This window comes from Equus przewalskii, chromosome 10 (assembly GCF_037783145.1).
Source record: "Equus przewalskii isolate Varuska chromosome 10, EquPr2, whole genome shotgun sequence".
NCBI classification, from domain to species: Eukaryota; Metazoa; Chordata; class Mammalia; order Perissodactyla; family Equidae; genus Equus; species Equus przewalskii.
The window spans coordinates 46,109,157-46,121,382 of record NC_091840.1 but is presented as its reverse complement, the minus strand read 5'-3'; the positions used below and the strand labels follow the sequence as shown (position 1 = coordinate 46,121,382).

Genomic DNA, 12,226 nt, shown 5'->3' with positions numbered 1-12,226 from the left:
CTTCTTTCACTTAGTAAATATGCATTTAAGTTTCCTTCATGTCTTTTCACAGCTTTATAGCTCATTTCTTTTTGCTGCTGAATGATATTCCATTGTCTGGATGTGCCTCAGTTTATTCATCCATTGACCTACCAAAGGATGCTTGATCGCTTCCAAGTGTTGGCAATTATGAACAAAGATGCTATAAACATCCATGTGCATGTTTTCGTGTGGACAGAAAGGTTCTCAGCTCCTTTGGGTAAATACTAAGCAGCGTGACTGCTGGATTGTATGGTAAGAGTAGGCTTAGTTTTGTAAGGAACCCACAAACTGTCTTCCAAAGAGACGGTACCATTTTGCATTCCCACCAGCAATGCGTGAGAGTTCCTGTTGCTCCACATTCTCGCCAGCATTTGATGTCATCAGTGTTCAGAATCTGGCCATTCTAACAGGTCTGCAGTGCTATCTCCTTCTTGTTTTAAACCACTACTTTTTTAAAAAGAATACATTTCAATGGATTATTGATACAGTTTTTAAAAGATACCAATTCGGGGCTGGCCCGGTGGTGCAGCAGTTAAGTTTGCACATTCCCCTTTGGTGGCCTGGGGTTCGCCAGTTCAGATCCCAGGTATGGACATGGCACCGCTTGCCAAGCCATGCTATGGCAGGTGTCCCACATATAAAGTAGAGGAAGATGGGCATGGATGTTAGCTTAGGGCCAGATTTCTTCAGCAAAAAGAGGAGAATTGGCAGCAGATGTTAGCTCAGGGCTAATCTTCCTCAAAAAAAAAAAAAATGAAAGATCCCAATTCTCCCGCAAGTCCAAACATGGCAATTTACCACAGTTAGACCTTAAACAACGGTTCTGCCTTGGGTTTTCAATTTTTCATTCCTTCTTTCTTCTTCTTCTTCTTTTTTTTTTTTTTGCCGAGGAAGATTTGCCCTGAGCTAACATCTTTTGCCAATCTTCCTTTTTTGCTGAGGAAGATTTATCCTGGAGCTAACATCCATGCCAATCTTCCTCTATTTTGTATATGGGTCACTGCCACAGCATGGCTGCCTACAAGTGGTGTAGGTCCATGCCTGGGAACCCAACCCAGGCCATTGAAGAAGAGCATGACAAACTTAACCACTAGGCCAATGGGCAGGCCAGGTTTTCACTTTTAAAAGGCATTTGAAGCATTTTATTTTATGAGAGAACCATGACAGTCTTGCCCCATATTCTGTGACTATTTAGGTGTTCCTATGCTCTTATGTACCATGAATATATTAAAAGGTTAGCCAATCTGAATAGATGAAAAACTTATTATCAAGGAGCTTAACAGCTCTGCAGACGTACACATTTCCTGTGGAACTGGTAGACCTATACCAATAGCTTAGGGTACAAATCTGGTCATAACTCTTTTTTTCTTTTTCTTTTTTTTTAAGATTGGCACCTGAACTAACATCTGTTCCCAATCTTTTTTTAAACTTTCTTCTTCTCCCCAAAGTCCCCCAGTACATAGTTGCATATTCTAGTTGTAGGTCCTTCTGGCTCTGCTATGTGGGACACCACCTCAGCATGGCTTGATGAGCGTTGCCAGGTCCATGCCCAGGATCCGAATCTGCAAAACCCTGGGCCGCCAATGCGGAGCACACGAACTTAACCGCTTGGCCACAGGTCCAGCCTCCATGACTCTTGTTTTCTAGTTGATTGCTTGAATCCTCCATCTCTCTCAAACCATATTATTATAAATTTGACATCTTGCTTTTGAATTTTCAAAAAACCCCAGAGCCTTGCTTAGTCCTGCTTCTGAAATACCAGATGCAGACAAAACTGGATAAACAGCCCTCTACGGCTCTTGCCTCTCTGCACCACAAGGTGGCACTGTTGAACACCAGTCCTGCACACCCCGGTGGACACAACCGCTGTGGGAAGGTCCTTGCTCTTCTGTATCTGCTGTGGCTGCAGTGGTGTCCCACACTTGGGCTCCAAAGTTGGCTCCTCTGGTTTATGTTCAGACGTTATTCCCCCAAATCAGATGTGAGTAGCATCCACCAGCTCTCACGTGTTGAACCTGAAGCAATCACCAGCTAGACTCCCAGGTTTTTCTTGGTAGGCATTACAGACTGAATGTTTGTGTGTGTGCCACCGCCCACCCCCAAGTTCATACTGACCCCTAGTATTACTATATTTGGAGATAGGGCCTTTGTGGAAGTAACTAAGGGTAAGTAGGGACCTGAGCCGATAGGATTAATGTCCTCATAAGAAGTAACACCAGAGAGCTCGTGTGCTCTCTCTTTGTCACATGAGGACACAGTGAGAAGGGGGCCATCTGCAAGCCAGGAAGAGGGCCCTCACCAAACCCTGACCACGCTGGCACCCTGATCTTGAACTTCCAGCCTCCAGAACTGTGAGAAAATAAATTTCTGTTGTTTAAGCCACCTAGCCTATGGTATTTTTTTTATAACAATACTTCTTACATTTAGCAAATTAACATTTAACCTGTTATGTGAAAACGCTGTTATCCAGCTTCTGGTTTGCCTTTTAACTTCATTGTGGATTTGCGTGAGCTCTCTTTGTTGCCCAATGACTTGCCATTCACCACCCTCTCTCCCACTCAAAGTTCTGTGGTTTGGGCGGAGTTAACCCCAGTCCCAGCTCCATGGGTGGGCACATGACAGCCTGGCCAATCACAGTGATTGGCTGAGGGATGGCCATGTGACCCAAGTCAGGTCAATGAGATGACATCCTGAGACTTTGGCTAGAACCACTGAAAAAGGGGAGCACTCTGTCCGTGAGGGTTTCTAACTTGGAGCGCTGCCTGCAGCTGCCGGTAGCCACCTTGCCTCCACAAGGGAATGAGAGCAGAACAGAGGAAAGCAGAGAGACAAAGAGAATAGAGCATTATTTGGTGACATTATTTGAGCACCTGAATGCAGTTGTGCCTGAAACATGGAGAGTTCCTGGAGTTTTCAGTTCTGGGAACCAATGCATTCCCTTTTTCTCATAAGCCAGTTTGAGTGAAGCAAACTGACTCCACCTGAACTCCTGTAACCAGGAACCAAGGCTGACCATATTGGGAGCATGCCATGGGGTTCAGACGGTGTCTGGCCCCAACAGCCCTCCCTGCCAGGCTGCCTGACCACTCAAGTCACATCTTCAGGACCTTCTCAAAGGCATGGGCTTTTACCCGGGCGTGAAAGGTGACCCAAAACCTAATTAGGGCACTAACAATGATTCATGCATCCTCAGGTCCAGCCCAAGATCCAACCCAGCCAGGCAGTGCCAGGGCAGAAAGAGAGTCAGGGCAGGAATTCAAGTTCTGCCCCTTTAAGACTCTTCCTGTGCCCTCCTCCGTGAAATAAGGGAAGAAATTAAACTAGGCAAACTGATCTGAGAGGTCCTGGGGTTGTAGCTCCTTTCCAGCAAGAGGGCACAAACTGCCAGCTTCCCACCAGCTCTTCAAACAGATCAACTCTACTTTTATCTGATTTATGTATTGGGGTTTCATTTGAAAAGTGGTTCCACCGCTAAATAATAATTTTGATTATTTGGACTTCAATTCTTGGAATCGTCCCAGGGCGGGGGCGGGCTGAGCAGGCTGGAAACCCAATGACCCCTCCTGTTCTGACATGCTGTGTTTTTCTGACAATGTGAACTTGGATATGTGGCCAGCCTGGGTGGGATGATCCAGAAAATAAGAAGCAAAACAAAGGAGCAGTTAAGTCCCCGGGCGAGACCTGGGTTCAAACCCTGACTCTGCCACTTGCTTGCTGGGTGACCTGGACTAACCACTTTCCTTCTCTGAGCCTCAGTTTCCTCCGCTGTAAAATGAGGGTGCTAATATCTTCCTCTGAGTATCACTGTGAAGAATAAGTGAGTCAATGCTGGGATCTTGAATATGGTGGAGCCAGTAGGAAGTGCTCAGGATGCCCAGGTTGCTGTTAGTGATGATAATATTATTGTTGTTATTTGTATTCAGGCTACAGAAGGTACCTGGTGAGATGGTACCTCAAGAGATGCCTCCTGGCCCTGCTATGGGAGGGATGATGTGGGATGGGGAGGGGTGCAGCCAGACATTCTCCTTTGATTCTTGGAGTCCTCGCAGGGTGCCAGCGGGCTGAGCAGGCTGCCCTGCATTCTAAGTCCCGCCAAGCAGAGGTCAGGCCCCTGGCTGAAGCAGCCCTCAACATTCGGACACTGGGGACATGGGCCCAACCCAGGTGACTCGGCTGCGATGCGTCTCAAACCCTCTCAGCCTGCAGTCCCGTAACCTGACACCGGCAAGCTCTGATTTCCCAGCCTGGGCGGTTCTGGGGGTAGGGGCAACCACCCATCTACACAGGGACCTCTTCCCCCACCTCCTAGGTCCCCTTCTCTAAGCTCCCAGCCCCAAAGTGCCCACCCACAGGGGTCTCTGTGTAGGTGGACGGGGGCATCTCCCTCAACAGGGGAGCTGAGGGCTGTGGGTTGTGCCCTCTCGGGGCCCAAGTCCATGGCCCCGCCCGGAGCAGAAGGAATAGAGGTAGACAGAGGACCCCCATGGCACAAAAAGGAAAGCTGAAGGGGAGGGGGGCGCACCGAAGGAGGGAAACTCAGCCGACGACCCTGAGCCTGTGGAAGGAGGACTGGGGTCGCTCCAAACCCTGACGTCAGGGACAGGGTTCCGCGTCCCAGCGCGGATCTCTCTGGAGAGCCGCAAGGACCGGGCGCGGGGACGCGGGATGGCTATGCCCAGGTAGCCCAGCGCCTCTCTCTGAACCTGGCCCCGCAACCTCAGCCCGAGAAGAAACTTTGGGCCAGCGCCCCCGCTCCTTCCCGCGCCCAGCCCGGCCTCGGGGCGCAGCGCGCGCGGCTTCGCGCCCGCACCAGGCCCCGCGCCCCCCGGCGCCCACTCACCAGCGCACCAGCTGCCAGCGCTTCTCCCCCGGCGCCCGGCGGCTCGCCATGCCTCGCCCGGCTGGCCGCCCACTCCCTGCCGCCGCGGGGCGCCAGGCGGAGGCGGCTCCGGCTGCCGCAGGGCTGGTGCCGAGGGCGCGCTCGCCGTGGCCGTGTGCGGCGCGGGGCCCGGCGGGCGGGGCGGGCACGAGGCGACTCGGGCCGGAGCCCAGGCGGTGCGGACAGCGCCGCGCTCAGCCCCCGAGGGCGGCCGCCGGCCCCGCCCCTGGAGCGGGCGAAGGCTTGGTCACTGCGCTCCTCCGCCTCTGCCGGGGAGACCACAGCCTCTCCCCTCGCTGCCTTCTCCCGGCCTGCCTGCAGAGCGGCGCGGAAGAGCCAGGGTTCTTGGGAGCACTGGGCGAGGAGCCGGGTTCTCCAAGTTCTACTGCGAGGGAAACCTGACGTGCTGAGGGACTGGAGGCGACCCAGTTAATCCGTCTGTGCCTCACTCCCTTTTGACACCTGTTCTACCCACCCAGTAAGTTATGCATTAAAAAATTAAGCCACTCCAAATGCCTAAAATAAAAACTGATGTCCCCGACACATTATTAAAATATTTTAAGGTGACAGTAATTAAAACAGTATAGCATTGGCCCAGCACACCGCCCAACCCTAGGACCAGCTCCGCCCAGGCCTTCAACCTACTTCACTCCGGAATCTGTTCATTCCTGGAGCTGAGCAGAGACCAGGCTGGCCCACAGCGTCACGGGAGTGTGTCTCTCAAGCCTGGTGTGAAGGAGCTGAGTCTTAGAAACGGTTATAAACATAGAGATTGTCTGCCCGTTGCACAGTGCCTTCTCAATTCACCTGCCTCCCACATCCTTAGCAGGAGAGAAACTTATGCGAAGAGGAGAAAACCTGGCCCCAGTGTGGAGATCCTGGGAGCTTACTTTCTTCTTAGGAGCTGTAGGCCATTCCCAGGAGCACTGGAACAGTTTCCAGGGAAATCCAAATGCTACTGACACTTGTCATTATATCCATAGGTGTTCAAAAAAATCAAGATTATGTAAATCCTAAGAATCCTCACCTGTGCTTTTTCACTGTCTCAACTAAAGAAGCGACAGGAAGCAAAAGGAGATGAAGAATGTAACCAACACAGAGGCGTCATGTGAAAGGAAACAAGGAAGGAGCTACAGACAAGGAGGGTTGGCAGCTTGCCTTTGACCTTTAAGTGTTTAGCATGAGGCTAGCAATTGCCTTTGAGCATCCTTTCTTTAAGCTTCCGTGACATAATTAACACAGAGACCAAGAAAATAGAATAGAAGGTTCAGAAACATCCCCAAAGGGGTGTGTTTGTGTGTGTGTGTGTGTGTGTGTGTGTGTGTGTGTGTATGATGTGTATATTTCAGATTAATAGGGGAAATGGCGATGGTACAATTAGTTAACCATTTATGGGGAAAAAGCAAGGTCTCTATTTCACATCACAAAATATATTTCATAGGAATTATAAATATGGGTATAAATATATGGAAACAACTAGAAAAAATATATAGGCAGGTTTTGTCATTATATTAAAGTGGGGATGGATTTTTTAAGCTTGACGTCAATGGCAGAAGCCATAAAGGAAGAGATTAATGGATTTGATTAAAATAAAAATATTTAACTTTAGCATATCACAAAAACACAAAGCAAAATAAAAGGCAAATGTCAAACTGGTTTAAAAGATGTATGCCTGTATTTGTACATCCATGTTCATGGCAGCGTCGTTCACAACAGCTGAGGGGTGGAAGCAATCTGTGTCCGTGGAAGGATGAATAGTAGACACATTGTGGTCTATACGTACAGTGGAATAATATTCAGCCTTAGAAAGGAAGGAAGTTCTGACACAGGGTACAAATGAATGAACCTTGAGGACATTATGGTACATGAAATAAGCCAGACACAAAAGGGTAAACACTGTATGATTCCACTTACATGAGGTACCTTGAGTAGTCAAATGTGTAGAGACAGATAGTAGAACGGTGGTTGCCAGTACCTGAAGGTGGAGCAGGGAGGAGGGGAGAAAATGAGGAGTTATCGTTTAATGAGCAGAGTTTTAGTCTGCATGATGAAAAGAATAGAAAGAACTGCGGAGATGGATAGTGGTGATGGCTGCACAACAACGTGAATGCACTTCTGCCACTGAACTGGACACTTAAAAATTGTTAGGATAGCAAATTTTATGTTATGTGTATTTTACTATAAAAACTTAAATATGAAAGTTTTTATTATAAAGGAATAAGAGATGATAAACACTTCAATAGAGAAATGAGTGGACATAAACAAACAATTCACAAAAAATATATAAATGGCTAATGGACACATTTTAAAAATTCAATCCTACTAGAAGTTAAGTAGTTGAAAATTTAAATGCAATACCATTTTTTTTACTTGTCAAATTTGGAACAGTTGGCTATCGTTGTTTTTAATTATAATTAAAACACCACCCAGGGTTTCTATGAAGAAAAGAAGCGGACACTCCTAATCATGACTGAGGTTGCAATAGAAATTGGTCCAAGTGTTGTGAGTGGCAATTTGACAAGAGGATCAAAAGCCGTCAAATGTGCATGTCTCTTGACTGAATAATTTCTCTCCTTGGAATTCATCCTGAGGAGAGCATTAGCAATGCAGAAAAAGGTCTCTGTAGCAGAATGTCCATTGCAGCATTGTTTACAATACAGTAAAACTGGAAACAACACAAAAGTCTAACAGGAGATTAGTTACGTGAAGAAGCCTGTTCATATGATAGGATATTACATAGCTACTAAGAAAGATTTTTATTGATATGAAAAAAATCAAGATATATTTTGTCATATAGCACGGTGACCATAGTTTATAATACTGTTTTGCATATGTGAAAGTTGCTGCGAGAGTAGATCTTAAAAGTTCTCATCACAAGAAAAAAAAATTCTAACTATGTTTGGTGACGAATGTTAACTAGACATATTGTGGTGATCATTTCACAATATATACAAATATTGAATCATTATGTTGTACATTTGAAACTAATATAATGTTATACATTAATTATATCTCAGGGGCCATCCCCATGGCCGAGTGGTTAAGTTCACACGCTCCACTTCAGTGGCCCAGGGTTTTGCCAGGTTCAGATCCTGGGCATGGACATGGCACCAACCATCAGGCCACGGTGAGGTGGTGTCCCACATGCCACAACCAGAAGGACCCACAGCCAAAATATACAACTATATACTGGGGGAATTTGGGGAGAAAAACCAGGAAAAAAAAAAAGATTGGCAACAGTTGTTAGCTCAGGGGCCAATCTTAAAAAAATAATAATAATAATTATACCTCAATTGAAAAAATATATCTTTTGAAATTTAAAAAATGTTACCAAATAGAACTAGTATATTAATATATTTGTATTATTATTATTAATTTATATTCATATATTATGTATTTATAATATATATTATATTAATATATTATATAATACAGTGAATTAATTTATATATTGATATAAATATATAAATTAATTTATAATATATTAATATAAATATATGTAGTGTATTTGTAGAAAAATCTAGAAGAACTACAGGAACATATAAAAAAGTGATTTATCTCTGAGTGGGTAAAGTTATGGTGATTTTTATTTTATTCTTTTTCTTAACCATATATTCTATTTTTTCCAAATAAACATGTGCAATAACAAACTACAATAAAAGTCACTTCTCAAATGATTAAGCTACCAGGATGTTCATCACATGACCACATATAACATAAAAAAGTAGAAACAATCTAATTATCAAACAATAACAAAAGGGAAAGATACAATATACTGTAGTTTATACATGCAGTGGGGCAACACTCTGCAGCAGGAGAAAAACATTCATGCTATATTGCTGGGTTAAAAAGCAGACTACAAAATACGATGTTAAAATTATGTATAAGGTTTATATATGCAAGGAAAAAAGATGTTTTAAAGAATGCCAAATGTTAGGAGTCATCATGACGGGGAGGTATAAATGGGCAATTTTGTTTCATATCTTTGCTTATCTAGAATTCCTAATTTTTCTACAATTAATGATAAAAAAAATTTTAATACATAGGCATTGATTAGCAAACTAAAATGTTTAATGATTTTTAGGAGATCTCCAAAATACAAGTGAAAAAAGCACAATGCAGAACAGGTTGTGATGCTGTATGATCCTGTTGGTGTCTTAAAAATAAAAAACCGTGTGTGTGTGTGTGTGTGTGTGCACAGAATTTGTTAATGGTGGAAAACTTTGGGCAGAGAAGTTGAGGATGGAGGATGAGAAGGTTTTCACTTTTTTTAGCATCAGCATGTCCAATTTTTTAAGGCATTTTTAGGAATTGTCTAGATAACATAACTAATTTTCTAGTGCCTTGTTGGTGAGATTATGGACTCTGTTTTCTTCTTTAGGAAAATCTTAAATCATCTTAAAATAATAATGTATTTCAAATGAATAAAAGACAAAAACCAACCACAAATAGCCAATTATCTTTAAGAGGTCATTTCCCAGCCTTTCTGAAGTGTGATTCTAATACTTCTCCAATAAAACGTAATGTTAAAAAGAACTGGCTGTAGGGAGTGGCACATTTAGGGCAAAATGTGGAGCATTACGTGTGACAAAGCTAAAATAAAGTTAGGGGAAAAAGGGGCCACAGTTATACCCAGATCACCAAAGCTTTAAGGAGCTAGTTGCCCAAGATCATGGAAAGTGGTCTGAAATGAAAGGATTTCAGGCACAGGTGGTGAAACCCCTCAGGGTCCCTTTCGTGATGCCTGCCAGGTGAGCTCTCTGCCGCAGATGGAGGAAGACGTGGGCAGGGTTGAGGCAGAGGGAGTGTGTCTGAGACCACACACACACACAAACACACACATACACAGAGCTCATTCCTGTTGCCATGCCAGTGGTTTAGGAATGATCAGAGACTCCGAAAGTCAGAGCTGACATTTGAGGGATCATTTTCTCCAGATCAGGCATTTCACCACTAAGGAGAATGCAGCCCTGCCCGTTTGATCTCTCCTTCAGAAGGTAAGCTGGCTAAGAGGCTTATCCTCAGAAACCTCTGGCTGGCTCTCCAGCCCAGAGCTCCCCATACACAATCCCTCTAGCCGTAGAATCCCAAGGAACCCAGAGAGGGTGGTCTTTCAGGACCCCTAGCTGAATTGAGGAGGCCAAGACAGCACAGCCAGAGTCTTTGAAGAACAGAGGCTACCTCTATCGTACTGTCACCTGCCTCCTTGTTGCATGGAGAGGGGGTCGTGGTGCCTACTGATGCTGGAGCACTCAGTGGGCAGCAACCTAGGAGGGAACAACAGCCCAAGCTGGTGAGGAAGGTCACGCCACATATCTCATCCCTCCAGAAACTTTCCCTGCCTTTCTCCACTCTGCTTGCACCCTGGGAAGTCAACCTGTGCAGGCAATGTCAATGGACTCCCTTAACGTCTGGCTTCTGATTGGGATTGGCTGGAGGAGGTATCAGCAGAGCACTGGGAGGCAGGAGGAAAGTGAGGTTGGGGTATTTATTCCTCCCCTCCCTCCCTCTGTGTCACTGTGCTCAGTTCCTTCCCTTTAAGGAAAGCCACAGCTCCTGCCAGGCAGCCTTCTCCCCTATCTATCCTTTCTTTTTTTTTTTTTAAACAACCTTAATTTTATTGTATTTTAGTGTTTTGCTGGGGGGTTTTTTGAGAAAGATTAGCCCTGAGCTAACAGCTGCCGCCAATCCTCCTCTTTTTGCTGAGGAAGCCTGGCCCTGAGCTAACATCTGTGCCCATCTTTCTCTACTTTATATGTGGGATGCCTGCCACAGCATGGCTTGCCAAGTGGTGTCATGTCTGCACCCGGGATCCGAACCAGGGGACCCCAGGCCCCCGAAGTGGAACGTGTGCACTTAACCGCTGCGCCACCCGGCAGGCCCCCTATCTATCCTTTCTGAGTTCTCGTAACTGCCTTCTTCTCTTGTCCCTCCAAGCCCAGGGATGGTAACAGCTCTGCCTATCCCTTGTCCCTAAACTCCACCCACAGCTTTGTAAATAGTTCCTTAACTCTTTTCAAATGATCCATTTTAAATGTACAGTGTGTTCCCTGCCAGGATGCTGACTGATACAGAGTTGTTACCCAAACAGAACTCAGAAAGTTGTATTCCAAGCTGTCACGAAGAGATAGAGAGAAGCTCTAGGCCTTGTCTGACCCCCACACCTCACTCTCCTAGCTGGCATTCAAGGCTCTTACCTTCCCCTAAAGCTCATGGCCACTATGGGTGCCTTCTGCCACAGCTGGATTCATCTCCTCGCTGAGATGCCTGAGGAAGCTCGCCTCTGGCCTTGACTGGGCTGGGGTTTCAATCCTGGTTCTGCTGCTTACAAGCTGGATGGTGTTAAATTGCCAATAGGACTTCTCGGAAGTTTCAGTGCCATTACACTGGTAAAGTGCTCAGCTCAAAATAATGGTTACTTCTGAGGCAAGATGCACACTTTTTATACACTTTAGTTTGATACACAAAGGTTTTTTTTACACACAGTCTTTTGACTTTGTTACAAGTTTAATTTTGAAAATAGAAAAAAGATACTTTAACAGTATTTAGTATATTGCCTAGCACACAGAAAATGCCTAATAACTGTTAGTTATTATTATGATCAACATCATCATCTCCAATGTCATCATCTCCATATTTCATAATATGTCTCTGCATCTCCCCACAACTTCAGGTAGAGTACCATGCAGTCGGCTTTGCTAAATATTACTCTGTGTGTTGAGTGACTGTTCGCCTCCTCCAAGGAAGTGCCCCTCAGTCCCCTGGTCCCCAAATCCAGGTCCTAGCTCTGCTTTCACAGGGCAATCTCTCAGCTCTGCTGGCTCTGCCACTCTCAGCTGCTCCCTGGGTGCTCTGTACACATCTTTTGTTGCTTCACCTGTGGCTGTTTTTCCAGCCAAAGATGTTGCAATTGTCCTGAGGACAGCCTTAGAGGCCAGGCCTTTTATGCCCAGCTGGGAGCCCGACCCAGTGGAGGACTCTGCAAGAAGCACTTCTTGTTGCAAGGTTGGGGCCCCCCCTGAACAGGAGGGGCCACCCCTCAGACAGACATCCAGGACTGTTTGCTTTAGCTGATGAAAAGCCACTGTCCTGGGATCCATCTTGTTATAGATCAAGGAGAAAAACATTTGGGGTTTGTTCATAACCATCCTATCCACTGCACTTTACACAACCCTTTCAGTCTCATCTCAGGACACCCTCACAATGATCCTGTTGGCAGAGTAGATATTCCCATTTTGCTGAGGAGGAACTGGAGCTCAGAGAGGTTAAGACTTGCCCAGGGGCCAGCAAGGTGGTTAAGTTTGCACACTCCACTTTGGCTGCCCA

General features: G+C 45.7%; 1 protein-coding gene across 12 annotated transcripts in view; it reads right to left on the bottom strand.

Annotated features, from left to right (window-relative positions):
• RAP1GAP2 (RAP1 GTPase activating protein 2) overlaps positions 1-5,033 on the bottom strand; it is a 211,596-nt gene extending 206,563 nt beyond the window's left edge. For 4 of the 12 annotated variants that reach the window (XR_011523585.1, XM_070562972.1, XM_070562959.1 and 1 more), the window contains exon 1: positions 4,862-5,003. Coding sequence is in view for 7 of the 12 variants with exons in the window: in XM_070562972.1 (XP_070419073.1) it covers positions 4,862-4,911 (50 nt within the window). In the remaining 5 variants the exon portion in view is untranslated. Of the gene's footprint in view, positions 1-4,861 lie in introns of all 12 variants that reach the window. The other 8 variants (XR_011523587.1, XR_011523596.1, XM_070562983.1 and 5 more) reach the window with 4 other exon arrangements.
• Between the last annotated feature and the right edge of the window lie 7,193 nt (positions 5,034-12,226).